The sequence below is a fragment of the Ostrea edulis genome, chromosome 5 (genome assembly GCF_947568905.1).
Source record: "Ostrea edulis chromosome 5, xbOstEdul1.1, whole genome shotgun sequence".
In the NCBI taxonomy this organism is placed as follows: domain Eukaryota; kingdom Metazoa; phylum Mollusca; class Bivalvia; order Ostreida; family Ostreidae; genus Ostrea; species Ostrea edulis.
Window position 1 is genome coordinate 80,978,399 of NC_079168.1, and position 19,824 is coordinate 80,998,222.

Below are 19,824 nucleotides of genomic sequence, written 5' to 3' on the forward strand. Positions count from 1 at the left end.
GTGTGTGGCATCGATTTCGAGATCGATTTTGATACAATCCGGTTGGTTAACCACCGGAAACTGATCTTCATGTGGGAATGACCGTGTGAAATGAAAGTAGGGCCTCGTTCCAAAGCAGCCCACCAACCAAACAGCATCAGGAAATGAAAACTTTATTTAGTCTCCGACAACGCATCGGAAAATGAGAATTGAAACATTCACCAAACAAATCACACACAATGAAATATCATGTAAATTTATGTTCGTACTAATAGAAGTTTATATTTGGCCCCAGTAACAATTAACATTTCATTAATGGACAATTCAATCACGGGGAAGGAAGAAAATGGAAACACACAATGCTGACTTGACGCATAATTAGTTTCCATAATTCATTAATATCAATTAACTATGAGGAAGCTGATATACGGGATGACTTGGGTTAACCAGGAAGGTAGATTTGAACTGAAGTATTTGAAGATAACAATAGACTTGTCTTAATTTCAGAAACATAACCTCTTCAAAACGACCTTAAACAAAATGGAGTCAATAACAAAGCAAAAGCCATTAGAAGTTAATGGCGCTGGCTCTTACGACCAAGTTTTAAATGTCAAGAATTCAATATGCCTTTACTCAGTCGGTTTATGTACAGTTTGTCGTGTTATAATGCTGTGTAACAAAGAGTGAGCACCGAGATCAGGAACCTATCAAACAAAAGCTTTCAAAATGCAAAGATGTATTCGATTTATACAAGAAGATTAAAACAATGTGCCGTAGTTAAATCCTTAGTTGCGGTTTAGTTTTACTGCCACATGAACTATCTGAAGGCTGGATTGAAAATATGAAAAGCTTGCATTGCGAAATGTTACTGTGCAGAACCTAAACACTATAGATGTGGCTAACATCTTTGTAAAAAGAAAACTTGCAGGGAAACTTTATAAAGTATTTCATGATTTAACTCAAATTTTGACTGCTGAAATATAGAAGAAAACTCAAACTTAAGTTTGAGATTTCTTCGAGAAACACGCGTCTTTCTTTTTAGTAGGACTCAAATGTATACAACACGAGTCTGTCTGTTTAGTAGGACTCAAGTGTATACAACACGAGTCTGTCTGTTTAGTGAAACTCAAATGTATACAACACGAGTCTGTCTGTTTAGTGAAACTCAAATGTATACAACACGAGTCTGTCTGTTTAGTGAAACTCAAATGTATACAACACGAGTCTGTCTGTTTAGTGAAACTCAATTGTATACAACACGAGTCTGTCTGTTTAGTGAAACTCAAATGTATACAACACGAGTCTGTCTGTTTAGTGAAACTCAAATGTATACAACACGAGTATGTCTGTTTAGTGAAACTCAAGTGTATACAACACGAGTCTGTCTGTTTAGTAGGACTCAAATGTATACAACACGAGTCTGTCTGTTTAGTAGGACTCAAATGTATACAACACGAGTCTGTCTGTTTAGTGAAACTCAAGTGTATACAACACGAGTATCTCTGTTTAGTGAAACTCAAGTGTATACAACACGAGTCTGTCTGTTTAGTAGGACTCAAATGTATACAACACGAGTCTGTCTGTTTAGTAGGACTCAAATGTATACAACACGAGTCTGTCTGTTTAGTGAAACTCAAGTGTATACAACACGAGTCTGTCTGTTTAGTGAAACTCAAATGTATACAACACGAGTCTGTCTGTTTAGTGAAACTCAAATGTATACAACACGAGTCTGTCTGTTTAGTAGGACTCAAATGTATATAACACGAGTCTGTCTGTTTAGTGAAACTCAAGTGTATACAACACGAGTCTGTCTGTTTAGTGAAACTCAAATGTATACAACACGAGTCTGTCTGTTTAGTGAAACTCAAATGTATACAACACGAGTATGTCTGTTTAGTAGGACTCAAATGTATATAACACGAGTCTGTCTGTTTAGTGAAACTCAAGTGTATACAACACGAGTCTGTCTGTTTAGTAGGACTCAAATGTATACAACACGAGTCTGTCTGTTTAGTGAAACTCAAATGTATACAACACGAGTCTGTCTGTTTAGTGAAACTCAAATGTATACAACACGAGTCTGTCTGTTTAGTGAAACTCAAATGTATACAACACGAGTCTGTCTGTTTAGTAGGACTCAAATGTATACAACACGAGTCTGTCTGTTTAGTAGGACTCAAATGTATACAACACGAGTCTGTCTGTTTAGTAGGACTCAAGTGTATACAACACGAGTCTGTCTGTTTAGTAGGACTCAAATGTATACAACACGAGTCTGTCTGTTTAGTAGGACTCAAGTGTATACAATACGAGTATGTCTGTTTAGTGAAACTCAAGTGTATACAACACGAGTCTGTCTGTTTAGTAAAACTCAAGTGTATACAACACGAGTCTGTCTGTTTAGTAGGACTCAAATGTATACAACACGAGTCTGTCTGTTTAGTAGGACTCAAGTGTATACAATACGAGTCTGTCTGTTTAGTGAAACTCAAATGTATACAACACGAGTCTGTCTGTTTAGTGAAACTCAAATGTATACAACACGAGTCTGTCTGTTTAGTAGGACTCAAATGTATACAACACGAGTCTGTCTGTTTAGTAGGACTCAAATGTATACAACACGAGTCTGTCTGTTTAGTAGGACTCAAGTGTATACAACACGAGTCTGTCTGTTTAGTAGGACTCAAATGTATACAACACGAGTCTGTCTGTTTAGTAGGACTCAAGTGTATACAATACGAGTCTGTCTGTTTAGTGAAACTCAAGTGTATACAACACGAGTCTGTCTGTTTAGTAAAACTCAAGTGTATACAACACGAGTCTGTCTGTTTAGTAGGACTCAAATGTATACAACACGAGTCTGTCTGTTTAGTAGGACTCAAGTGTATACAATACGAGTCTGTCTGTTTAGTGAAACTCAAATGTATACAACACGAGTCTGTCTGTTTAGTAGGACTCAAATGTTCAGTACACGCGGCATTCCCCGTTGCATTCCCTTGTTTGGTACTTTCTTTTTGATATTTTGTACCTTAATTAAATCTCTTTGAATCTTGTTGGGTTTTTTTCTTCTTAATAAAAATATTTTATATGTCTTTTTATCATCCTAAATGAGGGCGTATTGCAATTTGATATCGGACGAATTACGCGTACAAGTATCTACCGTAGCTTTAGTATTTTCTAAAGAGTTATTTCCCTTCTCCATTACAGACAGCAGCTTCCTGTTGGCCAATGCCCGAATTATGGACTATCCCATTGTTTATTGCAATGATGGCTTCTGTAAACTGTCCGGGTATAACCGCGCGGAAGTCATGCAGAAGAGTAGCACGTGCAGTTTCATGTACGGAGAACTATCAGACAAGGAAACCGTGGAAAAAGTGGAGCTGGCGTTCGAAGACACTGAACAGACACAAGTGGAAATCCTCCTGTATAAGAAAAACCGTAGGTTTTCGGCATTAGGCTAAAATAGGTTCACATGTTCATGTAGTGCGAGTTGCCTACTTTAAGACCCGTTTAAGACTTCCTCTAGAGGTTGAAACTTGTAAGTTTTGTTGTGTTCACCAAATCAAATGTTAAGGAGGTATGCTACACCAGAAACAAATTATATGGATGAAAAGTGGATGATATATACAATATTTTGAAATTGAAAACTTTCATATTTACTTTATTTAGTAAAAATAAAATGCAGTTTTAGTAGAGAGGAATCTGAAGAAGAAAATTCAAACTCCCGCTGGACTCGAACCCACGATCTACACTTCAGTAGTCGACGTGCTAACCTACTGAGCTACTCACCTAGGCGATAAATTTTGAAATAAATACACAAATATTGCTGATATCTATGTTTTCATCCATGTTTTAAAAGGAAGTCAGCCATTTATATAACGATGTAGAGTACCTCCTTAAGCTCAGTCATCTCAATATCAATCATTGATTATTTATTGATGTTATCATATGATTAAATTATTCCTAGTTATGTGTTTGGTTAAGATTCGACAAACTAGAAAAAAAATAGAATTTTATATTCACCTGTGATTGGCTGCGATTCAACAAACTAGAAAAATAATACGCTATGTTCACCTCCGCGTGCCTTCGAGGTGAATGTAACATTTACAACACAGAACTAAAAATAGATTGGGAATTTCCAAATTGACACTACTGGTTGTTTTTGTTTTTGGTCGTCAAAAAAACCAACAAAAAAAAAAACTAACAAAAAAACAAAAAACAAAAACAAACGAACAACAATAAACCAATCACTTTCCACTAGGTTTTAGCTGTAAACAAAGATAGCCGATCAGGTATCGTTTGGTAAACCATATTCTCTTTAGAGAAGTCGAAAGGCATAGCCTTCATCCTAGTAGCCAGTTTTCATGTTTTAAATTATTCAATCATACTATAAAACAATCATTGACATTTTGTCGGTCAATGCGATGTTTTAGCTACCCTAAAAGTACTATATCCCGCCCCCGGGCTTGCAAAACTTAGCAAAGAAGCGCTAAACGTGATTTATTTCAAATGCTATGTTTTTATCTTGCATAATAGAACAAATTATATACAAATTCCATACAAAACTGCGTATTAGAAGGTTAACACTATTTTTCATAGTCTTTATTTTTTTTTTCAATTCAAACTTTATGGATGTAGACGCTCGGTAATTAAAGTAAATGTCTGAATCAAATGAAATTGTGATAAAGAATGGAAATTAAGTACAGCTTTTGACAACAGTACGTAAATGAAACCAATATATTAGTAACTGATATCAAGTTCATGACCACGAAAAACCGGGACTGCCAAAAGTGAAATCTGTGAAATAATAGTTACACCACACGCATTTATTTCAGCGAAACAATAAGATTATTTTATATTTATTATTAAAAATAGTCAGTAGCGTTAATGTATTGGTCTCTTGGGATACGAGAATCGTGGATTTACGATCTCTGTCGGGGAAAATTTCATATTTCAACTGTCACAAATCCTCTCTAATGAATGAGCTGTACGATCTATCGATATTAATCTTTCCTCAGACTTCTTAAAAACATTTCATTATTTTACAATAATCTGGGTTCTAATCTTAAAAAAGGGAAGGATAAAACGTGCACAATTCATTCGATTCCTTCGGGGATTATGTGCACTACTGCCTGCTGACGTGGTGATGGACATATATTGTTTGTTTGGGGTGTGTTTGGCTTGTGTTCTTGTTTGTTTGTTTGTTTTGGATCTCAAGACGTTGTTGTAACTCCATCAACTCGATATCAATATTTTTATATAATTGGTGATTCAGAGATTTCTGATTGATTCCGAGATGAGATGAAAAAGATAGACACAGACAATATGTAAGGCATCATAAGATTTACAGACAATGTGTAAGGCAAAATTATACATTTATTGCATGATAGCGAGGGAGATATGAAGATTTATTCACCCAAGAAAAATCATATTTTCTTAGGGCAACGCCGGAGGGGAATATGATTTTTCTTGGATGAATGAATCTTCATATTTCTTCCCTATCATGCAATAAATTGTTTATCATGCCGAAACAAAGCAAGACTACAAAAATGTAAAAAAAAAAAAAAATAAAAAAAAAAAAAAAAAATTGAAATTGGAGTCCGCTACATTGTACGTAGCTGAGATCGCCCTCACGGTAACACCGCGCCGTCAACGTATTAGAAGGTACAAACAACGAAGTACAGTGATATGTACTAGTTTCTTTTGCAATTCCATTCTCCTTGAATGCTGATTTACTTGCTTGTTTTTGTATCAACCAAAACCAGGTGCTTTTTGTGCCTTACGAACTATGAACGTACAGTGACTGATTGTTATGTCACAATAAACTTCGTCTACCTTGACGTTAAATTTATGGAAAATGTCCGAGGCTGCCCAATGGGTGAAATATGATAGGGAAATATTATGTTTGAGAGGGAGATATGAAGTTTTGTCATCCCTGGCACGTGACTGTCTAATCCAATCAGATTACGTGTTGCATAGAATTCTCATACTGGGATATAATAAAAGATATACAGACGGTGCTAATGCAAATGCTTAGCATTGTTTCTGAAATTATTGACGATCATGATCCCACTCTCCGAAATCTGAAGGGAAGGAAACAAGAATTCTGTACGAGTGGGGAGTTATTACCTTTGCGCCGTGGTATAATTTGACAGTCTCAGATTTATGTAAAAATGCACCACAGCGTGGGTGCTGATAAACCTTCCCGTTGTAAAATATCAGGGAAAAACGTGCTTCAAATCGGCTTAGAGTACAGGGAAATTATCTGTCATCCAAGTTTTAATCTTACGATAATCAGCTAATCTCGTTTTTCGATTCTTTCATAACAGCAGGCCCCCTTCGCTCACATGAGCAGTTGCAATATCCCATATAACGCATTCAGTCCTTATTATGACCCCCACCCTGGTGATGCGGAGCTTCAGGTGTAAACACACTTTAATCTACACTATATAAACTTGTCATATTACTAGGAGATATTAGAAGAATGTATAAAAAAAACCAACTTGGAATCATACTGTGGCCCCGACCTGAAACCAGGCGGTCACTGGGTCATGGTGTGAGAGACATAGTTAAGTACTAGTAGATTACGATACGTAAGCATTATTTTAGTTGGATGTATTGTAACATTATGGTTCTTGAAAACAAAAGATATTTAAACAATTTTTCTCTATGCTTCTATGTTAAATTAAACTTATCTGGTAGCCCCGCAAGGACCCTAGACGCCACGGGGCGACGCTGCATAATGACGATTGCATATTGATAAGACAACCCTTACATAGTTCCTGGGAATTTTAAAGAGAAGGTTGCTGCATATATTGTAACATTTCCAACTATTGTAGAACCACCCAGGCCCCTGGGGTCATGCTGTGAGCAGGCTTTTATCTTCGCTACCTGAGGACGCCTGCTATTGATTTGAAAAGATGGTGTTCAAAGAATGTATATACTTTATTGTGATACGTTGGTCCCATCTTTGGCACAACCACAACTTTGGGGCCCTATCTTACAGACAATAATCTGCACTCCATGAGGATGTTTGAATACGGATTGTACATATTGTATCCTTGTAGTTCATATGAAGATGTTTGTAAAGAATATCCCTACGCATTCCTAGGTAAAATGTAAATCATTCTTGTGACCACGTCAAGCCCTGGGGGTCATAGAGTGAACAAACTGGAATCTACGATACATGGGGATAGTTGCATATTAATTTGACAAATCAAACGCTGGTTATTCTTGAAAAGATGTTTACAGAGTGTCCCTATATATTTCTTTGTAAAACCTTTGATCCCCATTGTTACTCCCCCGAACACTGAAGGTTCACTGAAGGTTCGTTGTTTGAACAAAATTAAATTCCAATAATGTTATGGAGCTTTTATATAAGCATTTCTGATCCATTGCTTCTCGAGAAGATTGTATAAAACACTCCATCCTTATTATATTATACAAGATATAGGGCTCAAGGCGGGTATGACCGGTCGACAGGGGATGCTTACTCCTCCTAAGCACCTGATCCCACCTTTGGTATATCCAGGCGTCCGTCCTTGCCCAACTCTCTATTTTGTATTGCTTATGGGAGTTAAGAGATTGATCACTGTTCGTTATCTTCATCTTTCATACATTTGATTATACTTCTGTGAGAGTGATCGATTGATTTATTGTATCTTGCTTAACGTCTCGCTCGAGAATTTTTCACTCATATGGAGACGTCACCAAGACGATGAAGGGCTTCAAATTTAGGCCTATACTCGGCGCTTATGGCCATTGAGCAGTGAGGGTTCTTTAGCGTGCCACACCTACTGTGACACGGGACATCCGTTTTTAAGGTCATCTCCGAGGACCCGTGACATTCACACCTGATGCTGAGCGTTTGGCGATGGAACTGTCACTATCTGTTGTTAACAACTTAGGTCTGTCGCGACCGGGATTCGAACCCCGACCTTCCGCATGCGGGGCGAACGCTCTAACCTCTCGGCCACCGCGGCGGTTCCGTGAAAGTGAAAAAATGTTTTTCATTTGAACAAATCCCCTTCACCCAAGGGTGAAGATATCGAACAGTGATCACTCTAATAAATCCTTTAAAGAATACAAAATTGAGAGCAGGGCAAACATAGAATGCTTTGTGTCATGTTTGGTTCATATCGGTCGGGTGGTTTTTGAGAAGAAATCGTAAAGGTAAAATTTTTTACAGAAGACTAGCGTAAGACAGTCGATTCTCGATCAAACTTTGATTGTACTTCATCGAGGACTATATCCGAACAAGACCCCAATTAGCAAAGTGTCTCCAAAGATCGCAATTGCACACCGCTTTAAGGTGGCTCACTACACCTTCAATGAGTTTCTCAAATCAGCACAAAATAATTCAATTCTCAAAGATATACATGTAATTATAAGTAATAAGTACATATGTAAAAAAGGCAGAAAATATGCAATTTTGGTATTTAAAAAAAGGAGTGATTTTCAAAAATTTATTTGAATATGAACAAAAGGCTCTCGGGGATTTGAACTCGAGATATGTGGAACCCGATACTACATCCACTGAGCTACAACGACAAAGAAATTGATCGATAAAAATAATGTCACAAAACATGGAAATCGCCATCTTGTGATGTAGTGTCATAAAAAGCATCAGTCTTGGTGTAATGAGCTACCTTAAGGTTTCCAAAGCAGCGGAGCACTGTCTAAAATACAGATACATGAAAATTTCTTCGGCCCCCGTTCAAACTGTTGTCAAATTCAGTTCTTGTTTTGGAAGTACATGGGAGTTTTTACATGGATTTATTCTTTTTCAAGGCGCCGAAACTGCTACATGAGCGCTATATTACATGAAAACTGTACCATCTCTATATTACTGGACAATTGCATGATCTCTATATTGATAATATTCCATAACAACTATTTCATCCTTCTATTTTAAGGTACTCCGTTATGGCTGCTGTTACATATCGCACCAATAAGAAACGAGAAAGAGCAAGTGGTTCTTTTCCTGTGCACTTTCAAAGACATCACAGCTTTAAAACAACCAATCGACGAAGAAGGAAGTAGGTTACATATGTACCACATTTATTGTCGGAAATATAGTTAGAGGAATTAGTTTTTATTTTCGCACAATATCATCCATTGTTGCTATCAGCTGCTAAATCTCGTTAATTTTTCAAAGCGTGCTTCGTCAAGTAAAAGGGTCCCTCTGGTGAAGTCTTTATAAGACTTTGGAAGTGATTGCGTTTTTTTTAAACAGAATGCTATTTGTATGTCTTCGAAACTCACTGCGTATTTCAGAGATTACATAATGTTTTAAAAAATAGTAGGCAGCAGCAGATATTGAATTAAGCAACGCGATAAAATCAAACATAGTCAAAGTTATTTAACGACTCATTGGCCGGCTATCAAATCAAATATCCGGCTTTACGCAATAGTCAAGACTTTGATATCCCAGCAAATTCCGACTTGAAAAGTGTCTCATGTAATTAAACAAGATAACCCGAGCAAAATATGTCTTTCAATTTATTCTAAATTATCACAAGTGTATTTAGAGCACGTGGTAAGAAAATATATATATTTCATCTTTGATGCAATATTATTTGACACTACATGATGAAAATTAGATATTTTCAGCACCATCATTTCTCACTAATATAGACACTCCTTGATTGAAATTGTAGGTTTAAGCAAGTTTGCCAGATTGGCCCGTTCTGTGACGAGAAATCGTTCCACCCTGCTGCAGTTTTCATCTCATATGCCAAGCACCAAATTTGACAACTCAAAACCATCGCAAATTGCAAATGTAGGTAGCTCTCTCAATAACTTCCTGGAAATTTTCCATGCTTTTGAGTTTTGTCTTTTTACATTAACATTTTTTTCATTGGCAGATGATGAGTCTGAATTCGGACGTTCTGCCACAATACCGATTAGAAGCGCCAAAAACGCCTCCTCATATTATTCTCCATTACTGCTTATTCAAGACAGTGTGGGATTGGATCATTTTGTCCCTGACCTTTTACACCGCGGTCACGGTTCCCTACAACACCGCCTTCAAAAACAAAACCATGGATCAGGTCCCTCTTCTCGTCATCGATAGCATTGTGGACGTCGTCTTCTTTGTCGACATCATATTGAACTTTCACACGACCTTTGTGGGACCCAGTGGGGAAGTGATCTCTGATTCCAAAATTATCCGAATGAACTATATGAAGAGTTGGTTTGTCGTCGACGTATTGTCTTGTCTACCCTATGATGTGTTCAATGCATTTCAATATGTGGATGACGTAAGTCAGTTAATGTCTCTTCTTACAAAAATAATAATCCTACCTACATACACTCTTTGCGTCAATGTTAAGCGAGTACTATACCACATATGTACATGTAGTAATAAAAACTTATGAATCAATCCATGTTTCTTTTTTCAGGGTATCAGTACTCTTTTTAGTGCGCTAAAAGTCGTCCGTTTATTAAGACTTGGCCGAGTTGTCCGAAAGTTGGATCATTATTTGGAATATGGAGCGGCGATGTTGGTTCTCCTTATTCTTGTTTTTATTCTATTTGCTCATTGGTTTGCCTGTGGATGGTATAGCATTGGATTAAGTGAAATTCAAAGTGGATTATCTTATGGATGGCTAACAATATTATCGAACACCACCGGAGATATATTTTACTTTTCGAATTCTACCAATGTGAATCCCGACGTTTTCGGGGGCCCGGGGAAGGGGATGCGTTACTTGACGTCGCTCTACTTCACCCTATCGTGTATGACCGGTGTGGGGTTTGGAAATGTTGCAGCTAATACAGAGCATGAAAAACTATTTTCGATTTTCATGATGATTATCGGAGGTAAGTTATCACGTAGTCATTCCCGCCACTCCCTCTCCAAAACTATTCCAATAAACCAACTTGAATTGTACTTTATCTTTTTATATTTTCAGCTCTTCTTTATGCACTCATCTTCTCCAATGTGACGACCATATTTCAGCAATTCTACGCTAATTTTGCGCGGTATCACGACATGCTGAATAGCGTGCGTGAGTTCATGAAGCTACACGACGTTCCGAAATCTCTGAGTGAACGCGTCATGGATTACATAGTGTCTACTTGGGCAATCACTAAGGGAATAGATGCAACTAAGGTATGATAAAATTTGTTTCCATCTAGGAGACAGTCTCTACCAATAACCACCATTCTCTGAACTGACACACTATTCTATGAATTCATTTTTCAGGTACTGAATTACTGTCCCAAAGACATGAAAGCAGATTTGTGTGTTCATCTTAATCGGAAGGTGTTTCTAGAGCACCCTGCTTTCCGTCTTGCTAGTGATGGTTGTCTCCGAGCACTTGCAATGCATTTTAACATGACACACAGTGCTCCAGGGGATCTGATTTTTCATCAGGGAGAAAGCCTTGATGCCCTATGTTTTGTCGTCACGGGTTCCTTAGAAGTGATACAGGATGATGAAGTCGTTGCCATTCTTAGTACGTATTTAAACAAAAGATACTTTTAGGATAGAAATCGATGTATCCATGTTTATGTCAATGTTTTGCTTTTATCTTATTCACCCTTTCATCTTCTTAAAAAAGAAATACACATATCGATTGATGAATGTCTTTTAAGGTATTTCCATTTTTATGTGATGTTATCACATTCTACATGAAAATTCAATAATGAATTAAAACTATATCGTAGAACTCTTTGGTAAGAAGTAGTATACTGTATTTGTTAAAATGTTAATGTTAGGTTTGATTTATTCAGTTATGGCCCTATCTAGGCTTAAAACTTCAAACCTATGAAAATGGTCACGTCTTAAATAAAAACAATAGCACAATTTCATTTCAATTACCCACACAAAGTTTCATAATTGAGCAGCATTTCTTATGATTAAACCATCAAAAGCACGAGGGTAGAGAAAGCTGAAGGTAAATACGATTCCAGTACCGTATATGGATTTTTATTAGATTGACATGTGATCTCTCTTTCAGGTAAGGGAGACGTGTTTGGGGACAACTTCTGGAAAGAACACACGATTGGTCAATCAACTGCGAACGTCCGAGCATTAACATACTGTGACCTTCATACAATCAAACGAGGTCGTCTTTTGGAGGTGTTGGAATTCTACCACGCTTTTGCTAATTCCTTTGCAAGGAATCTAACTCTCACCTACAATCTTAGACACAGGGTATGCCAATTTTTTTTTAACATATCTAAGTATTCATTTATTTTCAAATGGAGAATAAAATCAAAATTTAAGACAAACTAAAGAAATGGTAATCAGTCTGATTCTTCTTTTCCAGCTGATCTTCCGAAAAGTTGCTGACGTGAAAAAAGAGAAAGAACTGGCTGAAAAAAGAAAGAATGACCCTCCGTTGGAATTATCAAGTGACCATCCAGTTCGAAAACTCATTTCTAGGTTCAGAAAGATCAGTGATGCTAAGTCGATGCAAGCCAACACAGACCCTGAGAAGGGAAGTCGAGCGGACATGAGTGGAGGAGAACGAGGAGGCACCGAAAAATCTCGAAGTTTCGCTCGTCTCATAAATGTTACTGAAAATTCAACACCCAAAACTGGTGGAGGTTCCTCTAAGTGGGGTAAAATGGTGAACGGATCCGGTCCTCCTGATGGTGAAAGCAAGCAGAACAAACCGAATAACGAAAACAAAGAAGAGATGAAGAATGGAGATCCTCCAAAACCACAGTTAAAGCCTGCATCGAAGTGGGGCAAAATGATGGGTAAAACTGCAGAACCAATTAAAGACACTGATAAAGAAGAAACTCAGAATAATTTACGAAAATCAGAGTCGATGGACAGTGGTATAATTCGCAGCAATGTGAAACTGGATCTTATTACTGAAGAAAATGTAGGGCATGCAGTGACGGTACGAAACGAGAATAATAATAATTTAACTAGTCGTGATAATTCCATTTCGGCCATGTCAATTGCTGAGCGTCATATGTTAACTTCTCTTAATGACATTAAACTGGAAATGAAAGAAGACATGGACATCTTGCATCAAAAGATGAACAGAATAGATGAACAAATTTCTGAAATATTACGAATGTTCTCTCCAAGCTCCTCTCCATGTTCTTCTCACGAGGATTCAACTTATCCACATTCCAAGGAAAATTCTACCAGAAACACAGACAATAACAATAGTACAGACCCCGCCACCGAATCCTCCGAAGAGGAATCCCCTAAAAATCACGTCCTCATCTGTGATGTGGACTTTATACCGAAATCCGCAGAAAGTCCGACTCCTAATCTTCCAAAAGATGGTGATATCAGTACGACGCTGTCTAATTCTGCGTCATGTGGTGTTTCTCCGATCAGTCGACTTTCGACGCCATCGAGTCATTCTTCTGCACAGAGAAATCATATAAAACAACCAACTAGTAATTCCGTTTCAAAGGCAAGTCTCAAAGAATCCAAGGAAGTGCAGCAAAGTGGTTCGTCAAACGATGACACAGCATCAAAACCGAACCCACAAACACACGACGGTCATCTACAACCACCAATTACCAATGCTGTATCAAAACAAGAGAAAACAGGCCGTATTAAGTCATCGGATATAACTATTCACAAAACCTCAACATCAAGCAATGAACGCGATTCACGCCATGAAGCCAGAGACGGAAACAATACGCCCACAAATAAAAGAAATGGAGCTAAAACAAATGTACATGCAAAAGGTGGAAATGGTGCATCAATGGCGGATCACGAAGAACACATTCCTTCCTTGAGTATCGGAGTTCATAAAAAGACATCGCAAAAGAACGGTACACCCCCGCCTAGTAAAGTTGACAACCACTCAAACGTAGAGGGGAATACACCACCACCACCACAGAGCTACCGTGGGGACAATGCATCGCCTTCGCCAGGAGCAGATGGCTCAAAATCAACATCACCGACCAATGGTGGAAACAAGACAAAGTCAAAAGACGGTCAACTTGCAACATCAAAAAGAAACGAGTACCCGTTGATTTCGGCCCTGGGACCAGCGGTTGGATATTCTGTGAATCCAACAGGAATTTCCTCAACACCAAGACCGAATTCTCCAAAATTATCGACAAGTCATGCGTCAACGCCCACGGGACCCGCAGCATCCGTAAGTGACGTAAGCATGACTGAAGCATCCGGTCAAAGAAACGTTATTTCAATGGCAGACGATGTGCTTAAAATGAAAACAAGAACCCGTCGAGGCTCTAACGGCCAAAAACCTAAATACAGTTCAAATATTCAAAGTTCTAGTAAAACAAGTATGGAAGGGAAAACATCCCCGGACCCTCAGCGGCTGGAGGCGCAAAAAATCCCAGGTGGAATTAAGTTACCCCTGGACAGTGAAGGGGCTCATATTAAGGACCGTGATCTGGACATCTTATGAGATCATAACTGAATGTTCCTGGAAAATCCATATACTTTCTGCAGAATGATTTACAATGTGTGACATTCTCAGAGTTGTGATATACATTCGCGCCAAGTGACTACAATTTCAAGCCTTGGACAAAGCTCAGGATCCAGTGCGATGAAAATGTGATCAGGAGTTTGTTCTAGCTGAAGTCAAAGTGTAGTGACTCGATGACGTTCCATCAGTTTTATTATTGAATTACCACTGTTAATTTTTATATCAAACACATATCGTGCGTAGACTACAGTCTTCATCAAAGATAAGGCCCGAGCCTGAATGCCTTTAGCGTCTGCTTCCAACATGAAGAAACCAAAGTTATAAAAACCAGAAAATTAACCTTCTGCCCTGCAAGTACCAGAATGTTCAAATGAATCTAAAACATTCCAGCGTCCAGCACAAAGTATCTAACCAAGGATTTTTCCTCCGTTCTCTCTCCATACTTTGGCAAGAAATATGGTGGAAATGATATGCAATGTTTCGTTTCTTTAACTGCCTTTTTGTATGATGTTAATGATGTTACATTGTAATATCACGTACACTGCTTTAAACCAAGTTAAATTGTTTTTCTCTATTATACATTTCAATGACCGTCAATTATAAATATCGTTGTTGAAACTGTGTTTTCAACAAGTTTATATATATTTATATTTTGTTTTGCCAATGGGCTTTCGTTAATAGATTAGATGATTACTAAACCAGTTTTCGGTAGGAAAAACTGCGAATTTTTGCAGATATATTCATGATTTATTAGTCAAGTTTTCTCAAATATAATCTTTATTACGGTTTTCCTCAACTTAGCAAATGGGGTTCTCGTCATGATGTTAACTTACTATTATGTATGTTCTTGTTAGACATGTTAACCATCTTTCAGATAGTACCATTTTAACTAGTTAGTTTTTCATTTGCTTGCATATTCTGTAGGACACATATAGCTAGGTCTTTTGGATATGGAAACATAGCAACAGTAACTATGACATCCGCATATCGGGTAATTTTGGTGTCGCGAATATTTGATGGATTTTTCTCATAAAAGTAGTTTGGTCTTTTAATCATTTATTTGGCGGATTTTGAATGGAAATTTTGACGGTTTTATTTTTGTTATTCCCCCACATTGGCAATATTACGAACGCGCCAAAATTACACGATATACACTAAAAGCCGGGGGATTTCGAGATACTTCGTTTTTCTCATATTCAAGCATCGTATCGATTCAACGGGTAGCGTTAATAATACCAAAGGATATTTTATTTTGGTACAGCACTAAGCAGCTTCAATTACACAAACTTTTAATTAACCATATTTTATTGCACATACAAGAACACTCATTCCATCATTCTGGCTGTTCCTCTCCTTTCTATTAATCACGCCACAGATCATAAAGATTCATCAAACGCTCGGCTCGGCATTTACGACCGAGAGTCGCACGTCTTTTAGATGAGACCTCAACACTGAGGTCCCGCGTCATGGCACGATATAAAAACAAACTTACTCCTAAGGCTCCGATCGTGCTTAAATTGGTGATGTTTAACCTTCTGTTGGTGACGTCTCCATACGAAAGGAAAATTCTCAATGGGGCGTAATACAGCAGACAAAAACACGACGACCTTTTCAGTGATTTAATCGTCCAGTTTTCTACTACCCTCACCATGTAGAAATATTATATGCCAAAAAATGTCATAGCCATCCATAGAGGGTAGTCTATCCCTATAAATCACTCTTACACAACTTATCATTCGTTTTCAAAACTATATTGTTGTTGGGGGGATATCTACCCGATTATTCATACACATTTTTCACTACCTATTTAATTCCCATTCAAAGTTAGTCCTGCACTTATATTTATTTTTATCGCAATAACCCGGATGTGATGAGTACCTCTTTGTTAACCAGTGAATTGTGATATCTTGTTACCGTTTATAATCACCCTCTTCTAGATTTTCATTGGCTGTTGTAGTCACACAATTATTACCACATTCCCAAATGATCACCACCTTCATCATGATCATTTTGTTGTTTATTACATTTTTTTTTAATTTCAATTTGAATAAATTTTGAAAATGGAAATACATGTGACAGAGTTTGTTTTTAATGACGATATTGGTCTGATCCAAGAAGCGTACAACCGTTTTCGTTATCTGCTCTTTTTTCTTTCAACCAGTGGGTGCATGTCTGTAACACTGAACAATATTGTATTGAAATACAAGTTAATCATGGATGAAAAAATGGAAGATACATGTAACTAACAGTGGTCAATCTCTATAAAGAGTACAAAATTTAAAAGTGGGACAAACAACGGACTCCCGGAGACACTAGACTTAGGGTCAGGTGCTTAGGAGGAGTAAACATCTCCTGTTGACCTGTCACACCCGCCGTGAGCCCTATACTTTGATCAGGTAAAAGGAGTAGTCCGTAATCCAAGGGCATTGGTATGAAACACAACAGACCACATTCGTCCTAATGACAGGTTGATTGAGAAGACTGATAGAGAAGAAAAAGATTCCTTCAGTAAGAAGACACGAAAGTAATCACTTGTCAAGACAAAAATAAATTCAACATTTTTTAAAACAATGAAAAACAAAATCTATTTTTGACATATTTCTACTTTTCCAAGCCAGGTGACAAAAGTGAAGTGTCAGAACTTCATCATTCTGTACGATAAAGTGGTGACAAAAGTGAAGTGTCAGAACTTCATCATTCTGTACGATAAAGTGGTGACAAAAGTGAAGTGTCAGAACTTCATCATTCTGTACGTTAAAGTGGTGACAAAAGTGAAGTGTCAGAACTTCATCATTCTGTACGATAAAGTGGTGACAAAAGTGAAGTGTCAGAACTTCATCATTCTGTACGATAAAGTGGTGACAAAAGTGAAGTGTCAGAACTTCATCATTCTGTACGTTAAAGTGGTGACAAAAGTGAAGTGTCAGAACTTCATCATTCTGTACGTTAAAGTGGTGACAAAAGTGAAGTGTCAGAACTTCATCATTCTGTACGTTAAAGTGGTGACAAAAGTGAAGTGTCAGAACTTCATCATTCTGTACGATAAAGTGGTGACAAAAGTGAAGTGTCAGAACTTCATCATTCTGTACGTTAAAGTGGTGACAAAAGTGAAGTGTCAGAACTTCATCATTCTGTACGTTAAAGTGGTGACAAAAGTGAAGTGTCAGAACTTCATCATTCTGTACGTTAAAGTGGTGACAAAACTATCGCCATAACAAGGTGACGCTCATTCATTTAAATGGGCCTGGTATAGACTTCTGTCTCTGTGTCCAATAATTAGCTTCCATTAATGAAGACAGCTATTGTTAAATATCGTAATCAAGCATTCCAAAGAGAGGAAAGTCAATATTTCTCTCACCAACAATGCTATCATCGCCCGCCATCCTATGAATTTTTTCATGGTGGCTAAGAAAATATTGCACATTAACGGGAAAATCAGTGTGAATACGGGCGCTCCTTGTCATGTTTGTGTTCTGAGCTCCATACGGAAGTAGAGGTATAGGTAATTCCAAACTACCTGCAATATAAAGGCGGAAAATAAGTCAATATCTCAAGTATTTTGTTTAATATCATTGAATTAGCATACCAACAGTTTCAAAAGATATCCACACACATAAGCAGACTTCTTTCAAATCCTTACAAGAGAAGTGAAACTGATATTTCCCATGCGGAAATATCACGGCAAATGACTTGAAGGTATTTTGGAAATAAGATGTATTTGATTGTCAATAACAGAGAATTATATAAACTACTGTATATATATGAATTACTTTAAACAAGAGTCAAATGAATAATTTCACCAGGGTTATTTCAAAACCATTGGATATTTCAAAATACTGTTTAAAACACATTTTGCAATTTACAGCAATATAAATATACTTTGTACATAATTGCATGCGGTGTTCCTGGTTATCCAAGGACCACAATCTAATTGGGCAGCGTCGGAACAAGGTCAACAGAGAAAACGCCCCCTTTCCTTGATCTCTGTTTGTTTATAGTGTTGATTGGTGTTTCTCTTATTCTCCTTAATTTTGTCTCATTATCAGTTATTGAAAGTCTATGAATAATTAAAAGGTCGTAACGCAAACTACCGACAGAATACTAGAGACCTGTACTAACGGTTACGTAATCATGATCCAATCACCTGATATATTACTTCATTCTGCTTTCTTTTTATAAATTTTTCATCCGTGGGAAAGTTGTAAAGCCGATTACCGATTGTTACACAATCCCCAAGACAGACGTATTGTTTGCTTTAATTGGCAGCAGAAGTAAAGCGTTGCCAACGGATACCTAGACCATTAACGACAGTGCTAAATTATAAGGTTCATGTTAACAAACAGAAACAGTTTACGTCGGACATTTTAACATCACAGTAGAATAGCTGATCAAGACTATAAAAACCAGTACAAAGTCGCTTTTAATGCACAAAACACAAGGTATACATCAACTTTAACTTAACATCTTGGTGCAATAGCTTTTTGACAGAAACATGCCCAAGTAATCAATGGAATTTTCAAAATTCCAACCGAATTAAGTTAGATAATAATTGGCTATTTGGACGGTTTTCCCCTACCTCATCAATTCTCTTTTGTTGTGTCTTTGTTTTTTGAGGTGCACTTAATTTCCATGCTTGACTGAACACAGCAATACAAGATTGCATATACAGTCGCTAATGTCTGGGCATTCCCTGAAAAACAAGAAAGTGTACAACTGACAGACTCTTAATCAGCTAATAGTATTGCACATTTTATTTTTAGTTAGTAAAATATCCATACATGTCTTATATATAATATATGCAGTCTTTTACCCAGTTCTGGATCATGGCCAAAATATTCATACACGTCTTATATATAATATATGCAGTCTTTTACCTAGTTCTGGATCATGGCCAGTTCCGAATCATTTAGATTTGTAATTATTACATGTATCTAAAATTCTATAAGTATTGAAACGATTTCTACTTAGAAAGGTAAATCATGTTAAAAACGATTACAAAACTATTGCTATTTTCATCCAACTCAGGTTTAACTTGTCACACTTCTTTAATACATATGGGCTTACATAAAAATATAGCTCGATCATCAACTTTAATAACTAGACTTGAACCAGAGTACGATCAAACTGCCTTTGGTCGAAACGGAAGGGGTGTCACTGCGCATGTCTGGTCTGGAACTTTAGTAACCAGACATGCGCACTGAAGGTCCGGAAGTAAGTCAGGAATGCGCATTGATGTTTCGGAAGTCAACTACTATGGTTGATGATCGAACTAGGCCATATGGGCCTAGTTCGATCATCAACTTTAGTAACTATACTTGAACCAAAGTACGATCGAACTGGCTTTGGTCGAAACAGAAGGGGTGTCACTGCGCATGTCTGGTCTGGAATTTTAGTAACCAGACATGCGCACTGAATATATGGAAGCAAGCCAGGCATGTGCAATGACGTTTTGGAGGTC

At 37.4% G+C, this 19,824-nt stretch overlaps 2 protein-coding genes across 2 annotated transcripts in view; one reads left to right on the top strand and one right to left on the bottom strand.

Moving 5' to 3' along the window:
• LOC125648981 (potassium voltage-gated channel subfamily H member 1-like) overlaps positions 1-16,433 on the top strand; it is a 43,383-nt gene extending 26,950 nt beyond the window's left edge. The window contains exons 2-10 of the mRNA XM_048876082.2: positions 3,190-3,420; positions 8,898-9,020; positions 9,642-9,763; positions 9,849-10,244; positions 10,386-10,806; positions 10,899-11,098; positions 11,192-11,444; positions 11,949-12,145; positions 12,261-16,433. Of these exons, the coding sequence (XP_048732039.1) occupies positions 3,190-3,420; positions 8,898-9,020; positions 9,642-9,763; positions 9,849-10,244; positions 10,386-10,806; positions 10,899-11,098; positions 11,192-11,444; positions 11,949-12,145; positions 12,261-14,345 (4,028 nt within the window). The 3' untranslated portion in view covers positions 14,346-16,433. The remainder of the gene's footprint in view (positions 1-3,189; positions 3,421-8,897; positions 9,021-9,641; positions 9,764-9,848; positions 10,245-10,385; positions 10,807-10,898; positions 11,099-11,191; positions 11,445-11,948; positions 12,146-12,260) is intronic.
• Positions 16,434-19,824, bottom strand: part of LOC125648982 (protein-cysteine N-palmitoyltransferase HHAT-like) — a 44,924-nt gene continuing 41,533 nt past the window's right edge. The window contains exons 20-21 of the mRNA XM_056166406.1: positions 18,943-19,056; positions 16,434-17,883 (exon numbers count right to left, since the gene is read on the bottom strand). Of these exons, the coding sequence (XP_056022381.1) occupies positions 18,947-19,056 (110 nt within the window). The 3' untranslated portion in view covers positions 16,434-17,883; positions 18,943-18,946. The remainder of the gene's footprint in view (positions 17,884-18,942; positions 19,057-19,824) is intronic.